Source organism: Musca autumnalis, unplaced genomic scaffold (genome assembly GCF_047663935.1).
Source record: "Musca autumnalis isolate F117 unplaced genomic scaffold, ASM4766393v1 scaffold_4, whole genome shotgun sequence".
Taxonomy (NCBI): Eukaryota; Metazoa; Arthropoda; class Insecta; order Diptera; family Muscidae; genus Musca; species Musca autumnalis.
Window position 1 is genome coordinate 194475902 of NW_027411977.1, and position 22583 is coordinate 194498484.

At 34.6% G+C, this 22583-nt stretch overlaps 1 protein-coding gene across 2 annotated transcripts in view; it reads right to left on the reverse strand.

The window, feature by feature from the left end:
- Nucleotides 1-11212: 11212 nt before the first annotated feature.
- Nucleotides 11213-22583, reverse strand: part of LOC141403914 (Ig-like and fibronectin type-III domain-containing protein 2) — an 890607-nt gene continuing 879236 nt past the window's right edge. For both annotated transcript variants that reach the window (XM_073987017.1, XM_073987016.1), the window contains exons 21-22: nucleotides 22220-22458; nucleotides 11213-12194 (exon numbers count right to left, since the gene is read on the reverse strand). In XM_073987017.1, the coding sequence (XP_073843118.1) occupies nucleotides 11883-12194; nucleotides 22220-22458 (551 nt within the window). In that variant the 3' untranslated portion in view covers nucleotides 11213-11882. The remainder of the gene's footprint in view (nucleotides 12195-22219; nucleotides 22459-22583) is intronic.

Sequence of the window (22583 nt, forward strand, 5' to 3'; positions counted from 1 at the left end):
GTGAGAACACGTAATGCTAAATTACCAACATATTGCACGAATTGATTTATAATGGCAAACAATAATTGACTTTTCGCATTCATAAACCATGTAATATTGGTTCTCTTTTGATAAATTTAATTAAAAAAATTCCGCGTCGAAAGAGATTTCTAAGGGACTTTTATTCGACTATAGTCATTTCTTACTTGTGTTTGTTTTTTGGAAATGTTTGAGTATGGAAAAACTCTAAAGTTGATATAACCATGTGCGTCTGTCCATCCCTCTGTCAGCTTATTAAGAACATCAAAATGTAGTCCTTCTCGATTTTTTCAAGATATTAGCTTTTTTCAAATGGGTGTGTTTTTTTTTAGATGGGTGTAAAAAATATCCCAAAAAGAATCATCAAGATAGGTCCTCGTTTTTATATAGCTCCCATAGAACGGTCCCTCCCGATTTTCGCTATTTTGATAGTTACAGCGTCATTAAGTCTTCAAATGGGGCATAAAATATTCCAGAAGAGAGTAATGAGAATAGGTCCACGTTTTCATGTATCCCCCATAGAACGGTCCCTCCCGATTTTCCGTAGTTTGAAGGCGGTGGCCTCAATATCAAACCGAAATGGCTGACATTTAGCATTGAGTCTTCGTAAGGGGTATAAAACTTTTCACCTGAAATATCCACGTTTTCATATTTTCGGTATTTTGCTACATTATCTTACCAAAATATCTGAAAATTTGGCATTTATTCTTCTTTGAGGCTACAAAACTTTCCCCCAAAAATTTGTCAGTTTAGATCCACGTTTTCATATAGACCTATAAAGCGATACCTCACGATTTCGGGTATTTTGATAGTTCGGTAAGATAATGTGGTTATCTTACCGAAATATCTGATATTTGGTATTTCGGATTCTCAGATTCGAAGGTACTAGGATACCTTTCGATGGGAAGTCTTTTAAAAGATTAGTCTACTGTAGTGACTGTAACTTGGTATTTCGGATTTTCAATGGATAGAAAATAATCAATATAGGTTCATACTTTCGTATATTTCCAGTATGAATGTACCTCCAGATTTTACGTATCTTGGAGGTTGTGCACGCATCGTCCAAATGGAATAACTGAACCTTGGTATTTCGGATTATGAATGTATAGAAACATCGATATCTCATTGGTATTAAACCTTGTTTAAAAGAATGTGATATTCTTCAGTTAGCGTGGCGGTACTTTCATACCAAAAAAGAAAACTTATTGTTTTATTTTACTTCAATAGAACTCGAGGTGGCGGGTATAAAAATGTCGGTCGCCCATTGTAGCACATTTGCCCTCAAGTACAGTACACATTGTCAGTTTTGAATGACGATTTTTTGCAATTATCGATAACTGTCCAACCGTCCAGCAACCACAAAATATTTTGTGATTGCATGATGAATGACAACAATGAACGGCCACACTAGCAAGCACCAACAAAGCTGTCATTCAAAACTGACAATGTGTACCCAGCTTCAGTCAAATTGAATGAGGAATCTTTTTGTATACCATTTGTAACTCTTTGATACCTTTCCTTGGTACAGCATTTATTACATTTTAGTAGTTATACCCTACACCACAACGTGGGGAGGGTATTTTAACTTGGCTTTGGCCAAAAAGTTTGTAAAATATCGAAATAATGGTCGTAGACTCACACTTATGTATACCAAAATGAACGTCGCGGCGAGTTGATCTGGCTATGTATGTCGGAATGGTCAAAAACTTATGTAAAGTATGTTGTCGACTTTAATTATAACACAGCTTTGGTTAGTAACCTTCAACAAGCCCAAATAACAGAGATATCGCAATAGACGGTATTACATCCCACTTTCCATTTTTATACCATCCACCATAATATGGAGGGTATAATTAAATTTGTCATTCCGTTTGTAACACATCGAAATATTCATCGGAGATCCTATAAAGTATATATATTCTTGATCATGGTAAAATTCTAAGTCGACATAACCATGTCCGTCTGTTGAAATCAAGATACAGCTCGCAGTTTTTAAGATAGAGCTTTGTAATTTGGTATAGAAGTTTCGGTTACTGCTAGGATGTTTGGCATTGCAAATGGGCTATATCGGTCCACGTTTTGATATAGCCCCCATAGAACGGTACAACCCGATTTTCGGTATTTTGGAGGTTTTAGCTTCATTATCACACCGAAATGACTGAAATTTGGCACTTACTCTTCGTTCTGGGTGTAAAACTTTCCCTCAGAATTTTGTTGGTATAAGTCCACGCCTTTTAGATAGCCCCATAGAATGGCACCTTCCGATTTTCGATATTTTGAAGGTTGTGGCCTCAATATTCCACCGAAATATCTGAAAGTAGGTACTTAGTCTTTGTTTGGGGTATTAAACTTTCCATATGAAATTTGTCGTTATACGTCCATGCCTTCATATAGCCCCCATAGAACGGTACCACCTGATTTTCGGTATTTTGAAGGTTGTGGCATCAATATTCAGCTGAAATTGTTGAAATTTGTTATCTAGTCTTCATTTTGGGTATAAAACTTTCCTCCAGAATTTTGTTGGTATAGCTCCATAGAACGATACCTCCCGATTTAAGCTATTTTGAAGGTTGTGGCCTCAATATTCCACCGAAATGGTTGAAATTTGGTACTTAGCCTTCATTTGGGGTATAAAACTTTCCATATAAAATTTGTCGGTATGGGTCCACGACTTTATATTTCCCCCATAGAACGATTTTCGGTATTTTGAAGGTTGTGGCCTTAATATTCCACCCAAATTGCTGCAATTTTATATTTAGTCTTCGTTGGGGGTATACAACTTTCCCCCAGAAAAATTTCGGTACAGCTCTACGCCTTAATATTGCCCCCATAGAACGGTACCTCCCGATTTTCGGGATTTTGAAGGTAATGGTCACAATAATCCATCGAAGTTGCTGAAATTTGGTATTTAGTGTTCGGTGGGGGTATTTAACTTTCCCCTCTAATTTTGTCGATCTTGAGTTTTGGTATTTTTTAGGTTTTTCCAACATTATCTTACCGAAATATCGAGAATTTGGTATTTAGTCTTCTTTGAGTCTAAAAACTTTCCGCAGGAATTTGTCGGTATAGATCGAAGAAATTGCTGAAATTTGGTATTTAGTATTTTTTCATAAACGAAAGGAAACTAACTGTTCAGTTTTACTTCAATACAACTTGTGGCGGCGAACTTAACACCGTTCTGACTTGTTTTTTTTTATTCACGCTACAGGGTCCAATTTTGATCGAAGAGGAAGAAACCTATTAAGTTTGGTAATGGTGGGATAATATTCATGGTCGAAATGGGCAAAAAACGTATGTTGAGAAAATACAACGATTTTTTCTTATGCGAATATCTCCGCTTCTAGTAGGATTATTCCAAAAGGAAACCGCGTTAATGGAAGAAGAAAAGATCTACTTTACATTTAAGCTTTAAATTGGCCCAAATTGCGTTACCAAAATTGGCCAAATACTTGCGATGTAGACAGAGAAGCTCGGATATTTATGCTTCTGTTGGACATATTCCAAGGGTAGAGCTTGATAATGAAGCTAGACCATCTAAGCCGTAAATTAATTCAAAATGTGGCATTGATGGTAATATATCAGAATTATTTATTGAAAAAGGCTCTAAGCTATCCAAATTTTAATATTTTGAACTTTTTATTTTACTGACAAATACCTCTGCTTTCATTTGGTGTATTAAAAACATATATAATGCTAATCAAGAAGACCAGCAAAGCTTTCAATCAGTACCAAGTAGATTGTCGGCAATAGTCAAAATAAAATTAATTATTAATTATTTTGCTTCAGTTCGTCCTTAGTCATTATATAAAAGCCAGATAGGTGACAACTTTGGTTTCTTCCTAAAAGAAATGTTTATCAAGAAACAGATTATACACAGTGGTGTAGGGTACCAAGTAGTCGGCCCCATCTATTGTACCAAGTAGTCGGCCCCGTCTATTGTCTTTGCTCACTTGTTTAATAATATTTTGGTACGAATTTTAAAACTACATAACTCCTAACGGACATAACTCCTTATAAAACAATGTCATGCACGGTGCGCCTTAACTAACTTTAAATGAAAACCGCTTAGATCTGGTAAGTTTTTGCGCATTCTGAAACAACAATGTTCATAGATGAGAGAGTTCACATTTTTAGGTTTTCAGGTTTTTGTTTGGCAACGGCAAGTCCTATCGAAATAGGAATAACGAAAATGTTGTAGAAAACTTTTACTGCTACAACATTTTCTTTAGTGCCATTTCGGTAGGGCTCGCCGCTTCCAAGAGGCGCTTTTACCGCGATTTATTTAAAAATTTCTCCAGCGATTTTTTTCTTGTTTTTGGATTTTTGTCATTCATGAACATTGCTGTTTCAGATTGCGCAAAAACGTTTCAGGTGTAAGCACATTTCATTTGAAGTTAGTTCAGACGCACCGTGTACGAAATGTCTTCGTCGAATACTATATTCTGGTAAAACTTCTCCAAACTAATACTGACATAATTTAATAAATTAAGGAAGTAAATAATTTTGAAATTAAAAAAATCGTTGAAAGTGACTTCTCTAAGTATGACAAACCTTTACTTACTATTTGTATGTAAGTCAAGCTTAATCTCATATTTGTTGTTTTCAAATTTAAAAACAACAAGTTTAAAGTGGGATGTAGTTAAAATTGATTACTTTAGGGGATGGCAGAGAAGACTAGTTTCGTCCAACGCCACTTGTACTCATCACTTCTCTTAGTTCTTTGTATTGAAACAGAGATCCCTTCCCCAATTTTATGACGACTCGAGCTCAAGAATAGGTGTGACTGATGAATTCGTTTAAATGCGAATTCAACCGAAACACATATGTAAACCAAATTAACCTTTCTGTTCATTTTTCTAAAAATTCAACAGTTTTTTCCTAGTTTCAGCGGTTTCGTCTGGGGATTGATAGGTCAGTCATTTTAAAATTAGGAAGCTAATAAAAATGTTCACTGATAACACTGTGCAACAACCAAAAAAGTGGAAAGGAAAACTGAGTAGATGATGAAAGTAGAGCTAAAAATATGAGACACGTGTATCGGCGTTCTTATTGTTTACGTAGGACAGTATCCAAAGTAGACGGGACAAGTTCCGCCCATTTCGAATTTTTTTGAAATGCTCGAGTTCAGATATCTTGGAATCCTCGCATTTTAGGTATATATTGTCTTTGGCAAAATTATTGAGGAGGATATGGGGAATATTTCCGTAAATGTCACCAAAGCAGCAGTTGCTCCCATCGTTGTATTATTTTGGACCACGCCAAATCGTGTATGTGAGAGCCCACATGACACGTATATTTTCACTTCACCATAGCCATAGACCTCTCACGTATTTTCACATACAATATAATCAACCAATGGCTTATCCTAACTAACGCACTTTTAAGTTAAAAGTACTAAAAATACGAAATTTTGCAAAGTCCGATCCTAGTTTTCTATATTTTTCAAATATATATTCACCACATATATTTAAAAAAATTTTTATATGGAGCCCACAACATCTTCTGTATGAGTTCACAGCGAAAAGCCATCAATAACATATTTATAGTGTCCAATCACAAGGACAATCTGGATAAAAATTTTAAAATATGGCCATAAACCCTATGTCAAAAATAAGGGCTAATAAGAATGTTATATGTTATGGTTACAGATTTCTTTTACTCAAAGATTCATAGTGAAATTTGATTTGGAACATTTTTATCCCCAAAAAGTGAAGGATTTTGTGAGATTTTGATCCAGCATGGAATTTTGTAAAATTAACAGTACAAAATTAAAACGAATAATTTCATCCTAAAATATACAAATTTATAATCTAATTTTCATATGGAAATAGTATACTCTGATATCATTGTGCAACAAGGTTTCTGTGCGGTGGAAAATTCCTTTTGGAGATGAAAGCCCTTAGTGAGTATATTAAGAACCTAAAAGGAAATTTTCCCCATAGGTCAGTTATGCCATAGGTCAAACTTCTGAGTTATGGCGTGATGCATACATTCTTGATGAACTTTAAGTGCACGAAAATAAACCCGTAACATAAATTCCATTTCGCTATAACTCAGAAGTTTGACCTATGGCATAACTGTCCTTACGGGTTAATAATATTAACTTCATCGACATTCATCGGCAAAAAGAATATTTCACCCACCAATCTTTGATCTTCATATTTACGCGCAGTGATATTTTTCCTTAAAAACGGTTCAAGAATACAGGTTTTTTTGTTTTAGCACCGAACTCAGGTAAGATGCTGTCAAAAAATTTATTTTCCCTGATTGGCAATCTTATTAGCTTTCTAATGGTATACATATAAGCTTAATCGGTTACTTAAAATCGGTACAAAATCCGGGTTTTATATCGCTATATCCGGTTCAAAATATTAGATAACCGGATCTATTCTCCAAGAAAATTTGTCATTAACGTGTTCAGCATATCGGGAGCTATATATTTCAGATACATCCCAAATGTCAATATAAGCGATAACCAATGGGTATGTCTACCTACCAATACATAACAAATAACGAATATACAGAAAAACAAAACATAGTTTTTTTTCTGAACAAAAACCGGGTAAATGTCAAAAAGGACAATGAAAACGTGACAATATCGATTAGTTGTCAATAAGAACCGTACCTAAAATTCTCTGAGCAATATTTTTGTGGAATATTTGGATGCTGTAAAATCTCATTTTGTGGTACTTTTACTACGGTTCAAGAAAGAAAGGACGAAAAGGACATGAAAGGAATTGAGTTAGAAGAATGAAATGTTCTACAAAAAGATTCGCCATTCGATTTGACTGAAGACATGTAATCTCAAAACGAAGCTACAATAACGGCAAACAGAGATATAAAGCTTTTTTCTCGAGCATCAAAGGCGAAAATTCTAAAAATTCATCGCGCGATATCTCAGAAACTTGACCTATGGGGAAAATTTCCTTTTAGGTTCTTAATATACTCACTAAAGGCTTTCATCTCCAGAAGGAATTTTCCACCGCACAGACCTTGAGTTCCAATTTGTGTCACAGTGTATATGGTTTATTCCAAAACTCATATTGGAATTTTGTGTTGAATTTTTCTTCTTTTGATACTTTTCATCTAGAACCAACTTTCATATTAGTTGCATGCATCAACTCGAAAAAAGACGGAAAAAAATTTTATAAAAAACGGAAATATTTTCATGTTTTTTTCTGTAAAATTTATACTGATATTTTCATGTTATATAATGTAAACTAGCTGAACCCGGCGCGCTTTGCTGCCCCGACTACGATAAAATATAATGGAATGCCATAATTATATTAACGTTTTTAATATCTTAACGAATAAATATAGGAGATATGAAGGAGTTATATACCTATTCACGGTTGTTATGGAGCTACTGTGGTATTTTTTTAAGTTTCAGGAGGTAACACTCCTTCGAAAGCCTTTCCGCCTATAAGTATTCCTAATGATTTAGATATATCATAATAAAACATAAATCTTAAGAAGTCTTTCAAAGGCTGTTGGTCAATTCCAACTATAAGTACTTCTGTAAATAATGATGACTTTTACTGACTGCTAAGTCTTCAAAATTTCATTGAAATTGAACATTCGTAACAAAAACATTAAATCGACCGAAAATATATATGGGTAGCTATATTCCTATATGAACCGCTCTCGATATAATTTGTCATATTTATTTTTAGACCAAATCCCGTCTTACATTCACATTTTGTGCATAAAATACGGAAAATCAGCCGAAAATATATATGGGAGCTATATTCTAATCTGAACCGATTTCAGTATAATTTGTCCCATTTATTTCTAGAACGAATTGCGTCACGCTTTCAGTGTGTCCAAATCTGAACCGGTCTCGATAGAATTTGGCACATTTATATTTAGAACAAATTCCGTCAGACATCCCAAATTTCAGCGACATTGGACACATATAGCGTGTTTAGAGCATCAAATACAGAAAATCGGCCTAAAATATAGATAGGAGCAATATCCAAATCTGAACCGATTGGCACATTTATGTCTAGACCAAATCCCGTTACGCATTCCAAATTTCGCAGAAATTGGACATAAATAGCGAGTTTGGTTCATAAAATACAGGAAATCGGCCGAAAATATATACAGGAGCTATATCCAAATCTGAACCGATTTCGATATAATTTGGCACATTTTTTTCTAGACCAAGTTCTGTAACACATTCCAAATTTCAGCGAAATTGGACATATATAGCGTGCTTGGTGCATAAACTACAGGAAATCGGCCGAAAATATATATGGGAGCTATATTCAAATCTGAACCGATCTCTATATAAGTTAGCACATTTATTTCTGGAACAAATTCCGTCAGACCCTCCAAATTTCAGCGAAATTCAACATATACAGCGTGTTTGGTGCATAAAATGTGGAAAATCGGCCGAAAATATATATTGGAGCTATATCCAAATCTGAACCGTTTTCGATATAATTCGGCACATTTATGCCTAGACCAAATTCCATTACACATTCCAAATTTCAGCGAATTTGGACGTATATAGCGTGTTTTGTGCATCAAATGCGGAAAATCGGCCGAAAATATATATGGGAGCTATATCCAAATCTGAACCGATTTCGATAAAATTCGGCACATTTATGTCTAGACCAAATTCCGTTACACATTTCAAATTTCAGCGAAATGGGACATATATAGCGTGCTTGGTGCATAAAATACAGGAAATCGGCGAAAATATATATGAACCGATATCTATATAATATAACACGTTTATTTCTAGAACAAATTCCGTCAGACCCTCCAAATTTCAGCGAAATTGGACATATATAGCGTGTTTGGTGCATAAAATAAGGAAATCGGCCGAAAATATATGTGTATGGGAGCTATATCCAAATCTGAATCAATCTCAATATAATTTGGCACATTTATTTCTAGAACAAATTCCGTGAGAAATTCAAAATTTCAGCGTAATTGGGCATTTATAGCGTGTTTGGTGCATAAAATAAGGAAGTCGGCCGAAAATATATGTGTATGGGAGCTATATCCACATCTGAACCGATTTTGATATAAATTGGCACGTTTATTTCCAGACCAAGTTCCGTCATACATTCCAAATTTCATCGAAATTGGACATAAATAGCATGTTTGGTACATAAAATAAAGAAATCGGCCGAAAATATATGTATGTGGGAGCTATATCCAAATCTGAACCGATTTGAATATAATTTGGTAAATTCATTTCTACATCAAATTCCGTCACACATACAACATTTGGAGATTGTATCTGTAATAGTTCTAAAGATATTTGCATACAAAATCTAATTTTTTTGGAGGTACATCCGGTTTTGATGCTATATCTGCAGATCAACGCGAAATTTCAAAAAATGATATAGCCTATTTTCATTTCAGGCCATGTAGCAATGTACCCTAAACATTTCAGTAAGATCTGTTCAGCGGTTTTCGAGTCTATAAGGCACAAACAAACAGACCAACAAATTTCAATTTTATATATATAGATGCCGTTAGTGTTGATTGCCAACAAATATTGTGCAAAAATTTGTATTAGGGTCTTGAAATTTGATGAAAATCGAGGCTTAGAGCTCCAAAAAATATTTTTATGAAGAAATCGGTAGAAACAATTTATAAAGACAATATTTTATACTGAATTATGTTCAAATTTCATTTTCTATACTACAATAAAATTACAAAAACAATCATATTTGATAGGTTTATGAGTCCGAAACAGAGGAAATATGGTGAAGATAATTCAAAATTCTACCTTTCCAATCCAAAATTTGATATTTTGTCTCAGGAAAGTGAATGCAAATCGATGGGTTCCACCCAGTTTCGTTGGCTGTGGACATCTACAGGCCCAAGCAATAAAGAAAATTCCACCAATTCAAAAAATGCTAATATTTTGGCATTTTTTCATAAAGCGAGTAAAAAGTACCGTTATAACGCATATGTGATACATGTTAGGTATTTAAACTTTACATGTCCACAAAATTATAATTTAAAATTCCTCTCCTTTCGTCAGATATAACGGTGTTTGTAGACAAATATTGGCTGGTTCTATTCAGATGAACCGCATGGTATGTTCTGAGGCCTATAGTAAATTTTTATGACGAATAATTTTGTAGAATATTTGAATTTCATATGATCACATTTTAAAGGAGTTTTTGAAAGATTTTCGAAAAAAGGACCAAAAAGACCCTTTTGATGATCCGCATGAGGGTTAAAACTTTTAACAAAAATACATATGCATTTAAACGAATTCATCAGTCACAGTTATTCTTGAGCTCGAGTGGTCATAAATTTAGGGAAGGGTTCTTTGTTTCAATACAAAGAACTAAGAGAACTGATGAGTCCAAGTGGCGTTGGGCGAAACTAGTCTTCTCTGCCATCCCCAAAAGTAATCAATTTTCAGTAAATCCCACTTTAAACTTGTTGTTTTTAAATTTGAAAACAACAAATATGAGATTAAGCTTAACTTACATACAAATAGTAAGTAAAACACACATCTCAACAAAACTGCCAAAGTGTATTCAAAAATATTCTCCATATCCTCTTCAGTAAAGTTGCCAAAGACACTATATACCTAAAATGTGAGGATTCCAAGATATCTTAACTCGAATATTTCGAAAAAAAAAAAACTAGAAATGGGCGAAGCTTGCTCCGCCTACTTTGGTTACTTTCCGATGTAAACTTTAAAAACGCCGATACACGTGTCTCATATTTTTAGCTCTACTTTCATAATGTACACGGCTTTTCCCATCATTTTGAAAATAATTTAATTTTGTTGCACAGTGAAAATAAAATTTAACCTGTTATCGATTTCTTGACCTATTATTAACAATAATTATCACTTTCCACGAAAGTATAGGGATCAGAGCCTGGAGGGTGGAAAACTTGTTTGTGGATTAAAGATCTCATTGATTTTGTAATGAATCCTAAAGGACATATTCATCTTTAGTTCGCTTCTGAATTATGGCGAACAACTTAAGATGGAAAAATCGATATTCATATGAGCTTACCTTTTAATACTTACCTTTTTTAACAATTCAGATTGTATTTCGCACAAAATGAGCTAAATAAGCTAAAGATATTATCAATTCTATATGACGGACTAGCAAAGCAATCATTTGTGGCTGTTATATCAAATAAGTTATTAAGCAGCTAGCCTACTTTATGATCCCATAATATAAATGTTTTATTCGGTATATTGTTAATTTTTATTAATAATTTCTTTATTTGTTATTTCTTTTAATTTAAAAAATAATAAAAAAACATGTTAATTTGTTATACCCATTGTTTTATACAAAATACAATTAACTACACTATGTCACAACATGTTAGAGACTACATTACAAATATTACATATGTATTTGTTGTCAATAAGGTATATGGATATTTGTAGATATTTACATTACTTTTACATACAAAAGGTCATACCTTCATTTTTTCATTTGTTGGATACGCATCATCACATTCAACCAAAATTAATTCAAGCCTAGCAATATTTTTTTTTAGATTTTATTATTTTTTTCTTTTCATTTTATATCAACAAAATATCATCCATGTGATTAACTACTTTTATTTCTTAAAAAATACAATTTGTTGTAATAGCAATTATTATTAAAAATATATAAACAAATTTGTTATATGTATATGATTAGATAGTGCTGGAAGTAAGTGTGTGGTATTTAGGGGCTAGGGAGAAGGGGAAATAGCTAAGAAGTGATCACAATTTTTGGAGCTTGGCTGTTTTTCTCATTTTTTTGTTTTCAATTAATTCAAAGGGAAGTTTGACTCAGGGGCAGCTTGGATAGGTAAATTTAAAGGTGTCCTCTAAGAGTTACAACAACAGTTTTCTTTGTTTTACTTGTTAAGGGGTTCTATGGCACAAGCTTTTTAAATCCCGCACCTTCTTGACCAAGTTTGAGCTCTTCATAGATTGTTGGATTCACTTCATTGCATTGGGTGTGCGAATCTACACCATCCACATTTGAGGTTTTATTGGCTGCTCCACTACCATTACTATGCCCAAGACCATTACCACCAACCACTCCACCGTTTGTCCCCACTCTGGTGGTCATAGTGGCAGGTGTTGTCGTATTTGTTGTTGTCAAATTCGTTGAGGCGGCTGGTGTCCGACTGAAGTTACCATTGCCATTAGTATGCGTCAGGGCGGATGTTACAGTTGGTAACTAAGCGTGAGTGTTTTTATTAAGTTGCAAGAAAAAGGAGGATTTGATTATTTTCTCAGTTTGCCATACACAGGGAAACATTTTACACACACACACCCACACAAACACAGTATTACACACACACACACACACACACCACACAATATGTGCCAGTTAGTAAGTTTATTGAGTTAGACGTTTAAAGTAAAGAATATAAAATAAGAAATAAAAAACGAAACAAAATAAGTGAATTGTAGAGCACATAAATTGATGACAAAAACACATATAACAACAACAGCAAATGTAAGCAACCATAAATTTTTATTTGAAGCATCTTCTAAGTATCAGTAGTGGGTTGAAACAACAACACTGAATGAGGCGATGGCAGCCCTGCCTTTGTCAAAAAATAATGCCAAGACACAATCAATTACTAAAATAGTAAGAACATCCCTAAACACAGTGGATCACAAAGTCTTTCAATTTAATAAATACATATGTATCTCATTGAATTTGTATAAATGTCTAGACACATGTCTGCGAATAAGCATGACGATAATGAAGTGCTTTCATATGATGACCTTGATAAGACGACCTACATCAAGTTCAAGTTCTTTGAATACACAAAATTGTGTTTTTTTTTTGCTTCATTCATATTCAAGAATAAATTTCTTCGGTTATTGATATTTCGAATGATAGTTGTTTTTGTTGCGTTTGTGAATAAATAAATATCTTTAGATATACAAATTGAATTTGTAACAGATAAACTTTGATAAATATTCCACTAAAGAAGTAGTTACACATATTTGCTTGAATATTTTGCGTTGAATAAAACAAAACAACTGTAAAACTTCACAGGGTAATGGTTAAAAACTCTTTTCGAGTTTAGTTTCAATCAACAATCTATGAAACCGGTATTTATGTTGTTGAAGTTCATAAAGAACAATAGTGTGCAAAATAAAAGCATGATTTTAGGCGCAAAGATAAATTGTTGAAATAATCAGAGGCTCAATTGTCGCGTTAACCCTTTTCAGGCCGAAACACAAACTTTCTTTTATATTTTGCTGTGGTGGCGCTTCTCATCAGCAAAACATTCTAGTAGGTTTTCAGATATTTTTGACTAAAGGTTCCAGAGGTATCGTGCCTTGAAAAAATCGAATTCTGTAAAAACTATATGCAAAGAAATACTCATAACTTCTTTAATATTCTTCCAAATAAAAAATTGTTTTCTTTTGTATTTTTTCTGCTTTATCAGCTTTCTAATTAAAAAAATTGCGCAGAGGGCTTGAATGCAAATTTTGCAATTTAATATTTAAAATCAATTTTATCAATGTCGTAAAGAGTTTTAATGACAACTTTTTATCGACTTTATGCTTGACAATTCAAAAACAGTTTTTTCTACCTCACTTCTTCGGTCCATTGTCAAACCGGGAAGGATTTTAAATTAATCAACAGATTTGATCTGTACCCTTTCTTTTCTACTACGGACTTTGTTGGATTTTTTCGCCAATTTATGCTTTTTAGGATTTATTATCGTCCATGTCCCTGTCTTTATCCTAAAGCGATAATTATAAAAGTTAAAAAAATATGTTTTAGCTTTTCATGGCTGATGGACCTCACAATTTAAAGAAATTTGTAAATATATAGTTTTTCTTGATCGGGGGCGTAACCACCGTTATCTCGAAAATTAATTGCAACCCGATGCAAATATAGCGATTATAAAATAATACGCCCCGAAATTCGTCTACAAATATATAACATTTTGGACCTGAACATTTTGTGAACATTAGGTTCAGTAGTTTTGGACAAATAATGTTTTGAAAAGAGTGGAGCGTGGTCATCAGTTTTCAAGATATAACATATTAAAAAATGTGGGCGTGGTCCGGTATTTTGGCTCCAAATGTGTACCTAGGGTGCACACAACTTCATTGCCTACCAAAATGTATGCTGAAACCGATATAATCATACGTTTGGCTTATACATAAAGCGTTTAAACGAAAGGCATGCGGAAGGTGCCCACCTCTTCCGAAATTCATAAAATACACATAACAACGGCAAACATTGTGCTTTTCCTGACAATTTTATGGAAATCCCTTCAGTTGTATTGGATCTATGACATATTTATAAAAACAGACGTGACCCTAAAGAAGTACCTAGATTGTATATAATCCGTAAATTTTTAAACCGATACATGCATAATTTTTGCAAATATAACGTTTTTTGCAGAAAAGATTTAAATTGAAAATTGGAAAAAGTGGGTGCGGTAAACTTTTCTTTCCATAAAAACCTAAGTTGGGTTATGACAGCTTTTGATTTTTATTTATAAAGATAAGGCGTTTTTTAAATATGCCTCCTTAAAAATTCAAGAAAATATGCATACTATTTTCACCTGGGGCCAACCCTGAAATTCCCTGAAACTTTCAGGAAAATCGGTTCAGTAGTTTTGTAGGTGTAAGATATTTTAAAAAGTGGGTGTGGTCAAGTCTTTGGGTCCTAAAAAGGTGGGTAAGATTGGAGACACAACCACAATTGTCTCGCAAATTAACATCCAAATAGACACATTCGTAATTATTGTAAATATAAGGTATTTAAAGAAATAGGGTATAGGGTAAGTACCCCGCCCCTTCACAAATTCAACCGAATTTGTAGCCTATTTTAACCGGGGGCCATCCCTGTACCTTGCAATTTCAGGTTCAGTAGTTTTTGTAGAAATTATAAAAATTGAAAAAAGTGGGCGTGGTCAAATTTGCATAAAAATCCAAGTCGGGTTATGGAGCACATTTTACAGAAAGAATTATCCAAATCGGTCCAGCCGTTTGACACTTAATGTTCCCAGAGGTCACATTAAAAATGTTCAACTTAGGTCCATCTATGGTTTGGTATAGTTCCCAAATAACGTTAGCACTCGATTTTAGGTATTTTGAGTTTTTTTTGGCTAAATTTTTTGAAAGAACTACCTGCTACATATTTGACTTTTGAGGTTCCCAGTGGTCGGAAAACATCTCCAAAGAGAATTTTCAACATAACGGTATTTTCGAAAATTTTAGGGTTTTAACTGAATTTTTACTTAACTATCCGCAATTAGACCCTTGAGATTCCCAGTGGTCACAAAACTTCTCCATTAAAAATTGTCAAACCAGGTCCGTGGTTTGGTATAGCTCCCAAATAACGATACCTCCCGATTTTAGGTATTTTGAGGGTTTGAACTAAATTTTTTACTAAACTACCCGTAACCAGGCATTTGAGGTTCCCTGCAGTCACGTAACTTCTCCACCTCCTGATTTTAGGTATATTGAGAATATTAGCTACTTATTTTGTCCGAACTATCTGTTATTCGACATTTGAGGTCCCAAACTTCTCCGTAAAATTTTTTCAACATCGGTACCTTCCGATTTTCGAATTTTGAGAATTTTAGCTATATTTTTAAACCGAACTGCCTGTTAATTGACATTAGTGTGCTGCGCCGAATAAGATCCTATCCGCTACGGAGGTGCCACCAAAATTTACGATGAACGATGTAGCAGATGCCATCCGAAACGTTAAATTGTCCAAAGCGTTCGGCCCACGCCGAATCTCTATGGTAACGCTTTAGCAACTGTATGGACTTGTTATTGAAATCCTCAATTTATCGTTAGTCGCTCATATTGCAGCAGAGGCCTGGAAAGATAGTAGAGAGATGCCGTTACTGAAACGAGGCAAGGATACCTGAAGAGGGAATCGGTAAATTTCCCTGCTGTCGCCAGTAGTGATGGTTTCCTGGATTCCGGAAAACACACATTCATTCAGCATTGCACATCATATCCACATATATTAGTCGAGGCTATTGGCCTTTCGAAGGCCTTCCATCAAACATGGCAAGTTGTTCGAGGATAATCAACTATATATGTAAGTCAATCGTTTGTGGAATTTAGAATTAAGAAGTCTAAGGGTCATAGAGTGAGACAGGGAATTCCGCAAGGCGAGATGATATCTCCGGAACTGTTCAATTTCCATATTTCTGAAATTCCGCACCCTCCCAACGACATAGAGATCGTCAGGGACGTACGCAGTGGGGGGGGGGGGGGGGGCACAGGGGGCCCGGGCCCCCCGAAATGGTTTGGTCGAACAAAATTTGTGAAGCTACTGTAACTACTTATTATATTTTTTCTCATAAAAATGTTTGTATGTTTGAAGATTTCAAATTAAAACTTATACTTTTCTTAAGTTTCTAAACAGAAAATGTTCATCATTAACAAGTTTTGTAAGAAAATATTTGAAAATTTTTTGTTTGTATACTGTTTTTGAGAGAAACTTCCAATGAAATCTGAATTACTTCTTCATGTCATATCATTCCACTATCAAATGCGAATTCCATAATGAATATACTCCAACTTTATGTCATATTCGAACTATATATAGCTCTCGAAGCTTAAAACTCATTCTGTAACAACAAAAATAACGAGTTCAGTATTGTGGGAATGGAAGTATATGAAAAAATGTCTATTGGATAAAATTTATGAAGAGTCGGTCCTTCGTGGACTACATCATGAAAGCCATTTACAAATTTGTTTTACTGGCATCGCTAAAACTTTGTTATCCTAGTTTAGACAAATTAGCTGCTAAACAGTATGAGAAAATAATGAAGACAAATGCATTTTTTGCGTCACTTTAGTTTTTTTCCCTATCATCACCGAAGTATAATTGTAGCCTCAGACTTTAAGGTTACGAGATTATATACACTAGGATACGAAACAAATAGGTCTCATCAAAATAATGATTTTAGACTCCACATATGTTTGGACGATATTCGTTTCAGACAAGATGGAAGTACTTACCACCGTCCGTCCGTCTGTATCTCTGTTTGTCGGGCAGGTTGGATAACTCTCGAACGGATCAACCGATTTGTTCCAAGATATGGATCTCGTAATGTTTTGTCCAAATTAAATGTAAGTTATATCGGTACCTCTGCCATAAAAGTTAAAAAAATGTTAACTAAAATGGTGGAAGGGACTAACCGATTCAGTCTAAAATCGAACATAGTATGGACTACTTGGTCCACTCGCAAATTTACCTCCAAAAGTACATCAAGTTCCAAGAGAATTTTTTTGGACAACATCTTCAGGTCCCTCATACAAGTCTAACATAACTGCAGTTTAAAGTCTGTTCGAGGATCCTTTGGACATTTTGTAGTCTTGTTTACAGCGATATCCTATTTTTCGTGGACAAGTTCATGCTTCCTGACAAAAATTTAAATACTACGGTGACCAACTAAAATAGCTTATGGGCGCGGTAACTATTGAGAGGAGTGTCTCTCAAAATAAGATCCGTTTCCAAAATTAATTATCTTATTATTAGTGAATAATTATGTGGGGTTCAATAAGGATCGATCGTTATTTGTCAAAACTATATAGAACTAAGTCCATCAAAGTATTTGTCATCGAGTCCAAAAACTTCTAATCGTACAATTAAGAAGAACACAAATTATAACGCTTATTTTGTAACATTATATAAAAAGTAAAAATAATCCTGGAATCAGACTCTATCTCCTCCGGTAAATAAGATTGTGCAACATTTTTAAGGTAATCTTGTGCAAACAATTTGAAGTGAGGATTTTGTGAAAGTACAGATCCAAAATACAGAAGCCCTAGTTGCGTTGTGTTGAGTCAGATCCAGCTCGGATTATCCAAACATTGTTAAATATTGACTTTTTAAAGCAACTCGGGGCTATATCTCTGAAACCAATGAAAATCTTCTTCTGACCTCTGAAGCCAATTTGTAGATAAGGGCCAGACCAAGGCAAATTTATATAAGGTATATGCATGAATTACAACAACTAACAAATTTACAAAAACAACATTGTTGTTATTGAAAATTAATTGTCAAAAATAAATATTGAATAATAGGGTCGTTCCAACATTTTTTTCAGGAAAGAAAATAGAACAAATTTGAATAAAAATGTAAATATAAAGCATACCGAACTGTCGTAATTCATTGTTATTACACGTTTGTGGTTGAAAAGAATAATTTTATGGTAGCGAATTTCGAAATTTCAAATTTCATGAGTAGACCTTATTACATTTTGAAAACTAAATTTAGAAAAAAAGTAAGAATACAGCAGGTTGTCACTTCTACCTTGTATAAATATGCCTTGGGCCAGACTAAAATATTTGGAGAAATAATGAACTGGAAAAAGTACATTTATTGCCTCAAATGTTATAATATATCTAAAAATTCCATAATTTGTATACATTTTGCACCATATCTCCAAAACTGTTAAATTTTTCTTAATGTTTTCATTTGGAAACATATCAACGACAGACGATATTCTTAAAAATTAAGCTAAGATCATCGAAATAGTGAAAATCTTGCTATAGCAGAGATAGCGGCAATTCTTTGTGTTTGTAAAATTCTGCGATAAACCATACGTGGACCTATAGATTATATTCTATTTTCAATTCTAACAGCCTGGTCATGTATGTCGACCGAAAGGTTTTTTTGCGCTTCGGAAGTGGAAAAAAATCATTTTCTGTTCATGTAAACGCCTTCGAAACGAAAATCTATGCTACCGACAAGCCATACGAAATAACACGTAAACGTACACTTTTCCATTAAATTTGTATTTAAATAAATAAATATGTATTTCGAAAGGACTGTCTCTTATATAAAGAGAATGTCAAAATCACTCACATGCTTTGTAGTTGCCGAGTAGAACGTAAACTCGCGAACAACACCGAAAATCTTAATACAAATTTATGTAACCCATTCTTGAAACAAAATAAAAATTGTATAGACTCGTTTTAATGGCGGTTTCATTCATTATTTTGAAGAAATCAATAAAATAAAATAATTCAAAATACTGACACATTTTATTTTTCAAACAAAACAGTCGCACGATAGTTTGCGAAATACATGAACGCATTTTTAGACGGAAGTGAGTGACTGCTTTCCCTTCGTACAGGTTTCCGTACGACATACATGAACAGGCGGTAAATATCCTACTCTGTAAATATTTAAAATTGTATCCTTAATATTATGAATTCTTTCTATTGAATTTATATGCTATGTATCAATATTTCATATAATATTCGAAAAATCTAATTTTTTTGGCTCATTTTAAAGTACATTTAGAATAGAATATGTGTCAAAATCTCCAGTCCATCGGACAAAAATTTACCGAGATATGAGCTTTCGAAGGGAAACATTTATTGTGTTTTATATGTAGCATAGAAAATAAAAACGTCTTTTCCTCGAAGAGACACTTTTGAAAGCGGTGCCCAATGTAGCTCGAAAACGGATGCTCCGGTCTTTATATGTAGTTTGATAGTTTGAACTATTATACACATAAAGCATGTGATTAACCGAGAGAGTCTTTAAAAAACTGCTGACGGAGTCCAACAAAAATATCAATTTTGTACAGTTTTTTATTTTTGTTAAAATCGAAATTTCGATTTTAACTTTTCAAAAATTTTAAAAATTATTTTCTTTTTTTAATTCCGTTTCGATAATGGACAAGATTATTAGGTTCGTAATGATCCCATAAAAATATATGCTGATCGGTTTATTCTTTTTCAAACTGCAGTGGGTACCGTAAACTGCTTTAGTAAAAACAGTGCAGAAAGTCAGAAAGATTTTCTCAAAAAAAAAAAAAAAAAAAAAAAAAAAAAAAAAAAAACATAGAAAGTAACTCAAGGTTTAATAGATTTCTTAAACAAATGCATGAAAATGGATTCTTATAAGTGGCCATAACCCATTAAAATAGCTTTACGTAACGCTATACAACATTTTTTAATTTCATGATTTTTAGTCAAGTTGGGCCCCCCTGAAATGAAATCCTGCGTACGTCCCTGAGATCGTATTGTATGCGGATGATTGTAGGATCTTGGCATTGGGTCCTACCGTCGATTTTCTTACTGAGGAAGGTGAAAATATGCCGCTAAATCACTGTTCACCACCTGGACGCCTGTAATGTGACACCCCCTGAGTATATTGGTCGATGGTGTCCTCATTCTAACCACTAACTCCCCAAGATATTGGGTATAACGTTTGATAGCATGTTTAACTCATCCGCGGGAGCCACAGCTATTTGCGAGAAGATTAGAAGTAGGAACAAGCTTCTCAAGCCGATGGCTGGCCACAAAGAAACCTTGTTGACTTCTTTTAAAGCAATAGGTCACCTGTGGTAAGCTATGCTGCGCAAGAGTGGTATGCAATTGCAAGCGCTACACAGTGGACGAATATTCAAACCTGCCAGGATGTCGCACTGACGACTGCAAAGGGGTACCTCCTCATGGCACCAGTGCACCATGCTGATTTTACCATTGCGTCAGTACAACTTATTCTTTTAAAGCAATTGGTCCGCCTGTGGTAAGCTATGCGGCGCAAGAGTGGTATGCAAATGTTAGCGCTACACAGTTGACGAATATTCAAACCTGCCAGGATGTCGAACTGATGGCTGCAACGGGATACCTCCTCATGGCACAAGTGCATCATGCAGATTTTACCAGTGCATCAGTACAACAGGATTTTGTCGATATAGTAACTAGTTCGGTGTTATCGCTGTGAGCATCCCTGTCACAATCTTGTTGGCAGGATTCTCCCACCCAGGTGCACCAGAAAAGATCTTCATTTTCGAGAGAGAGGTCCAGAGGTGCAAACGCGAACCTCTAGATCAACGAGCCTATCAGGCAAGCTGGTCTAGTGTTTCCACTGATGCAATTGCACATGCAGTTTAAAGGTATGCCGCCGCCTTAATTGGTATTGGTCCCGAATTGACAACACGATACTCAGCACATGCCCTGCATACTTTTTGGAACCAAAATACGCGACATCCGTTTTATTGCCCAGAATCAGGATCTTCATTTACGCAGCCATTCCAGGTTTCTGAATTTTTGGAATCTGAACACTGATTAACCAGAACCACATAACTGAAAATATATACGAAGCAACACATAAAGCTTCTTCCTAACATACATTAAGTTCCAAAAGATTTATACCGGACAAAACCTCCTTCACGAGAAATCAAAGGTGCAGTTTTGATATTTTCATCGAAAGTAGTCCTTGTGATTCCAAATTCAACGATATATAGTTTTTCGTGGCCAAGTCCATACTTTCTTCCCTAAAGCTATAACTAAAATGGATGGTCGGCAAGGTAACTATCGAAAGAATTGAATGATATAATTCAATTTTGATATTTTTTAGAGACATTTAAGAAATTATGATCTGAAGGAAGGTGAAAGAAGAACAGACCAATTAAATCTTGACAGACAATGACAAAAATTCAAAACCCCGGTACGGGCAGGTCAACTTAGAACTGGACGTAGTGCCCTGTATAAGTTGGGCTTGATCGCCATAATTATAACAACAAAACATTTTTGAGAATTATAACCTTTGGAAGCTACAAAAGATTGTCATATATTCTACAACTTGAGGTGCATTTTAGAGAATGAATCCTTCCGAGGCATCTCATGTTATATTTCTTTTTTAGATGTACGAAATGGTTTTCAATGCATACCGGGCTATCAGAAGGGATGGCATATTTTAAAATGCCATCCCTTTTGATAGTCCGGTATGCATTCGAAAGTAGAATTGGAACCAATTTATCCAACTTTCCTGGACATAAACTTATTGCAATATCATCATCTAATACGCCTATAACATTATGAAACCGCCTTCGCTCTAGCGTATAATAAATCCTTTACCTTTTTTCTACTCCTTAACATTCACATATGTCTTCTGACAATTAACTTCAGTATCTCTCACATTAACTCCAATTCTTTGCATTTAACCTCCAATTTAACACAAACATTTACCCTTTAGTGATCCACTGTTGAGCTGTTACGTTTCAAATTTCCCTGGGAGATTTTGCCACGGATTTCACTTTTTAAAAAACACAACACGTAGTGTGTGTACAACACAACAACAATCTACTTCGATACAATAAATTTAATTTTGTTGCTTTACTTAGCTTTGCTGATTTTCATGCACTTGGTGTGCGTGTGTGGCGCGCCCATGTTTCTGTGTGTGTGGGTGTAGTGGAAGCTACATTGAAGAAACATTTTCATAACTCTTACCTGTACTTGTTCTAAACCTCGAGTATATGTGGGATTCTCAAAAGCCACTCCCGTGGCTGCCTTACCATTTGCTCGATGTCGTCTATAGAAAATAATGGCGGCAGCAGCTAAAAGAACCGCCAAAATGCTGGCAACAATACCGCTTATCGTGCCCACAGCATTCGAGTATGATGTTGTCGCTGAGGTAACATGATGCTCGCCAAGTGTGAATTTTATCGGTTCCGTTAAAACACTAGCACCTGAAACAACCAAAAGAAACACAAACATAACAAGGTGAAAACAAAAATACACACACACACAAAATTAACGAGTATGTGCTGAGGTTGGATGGATGAAAGGTGGATGAAAGGAGAAAAACAAACAA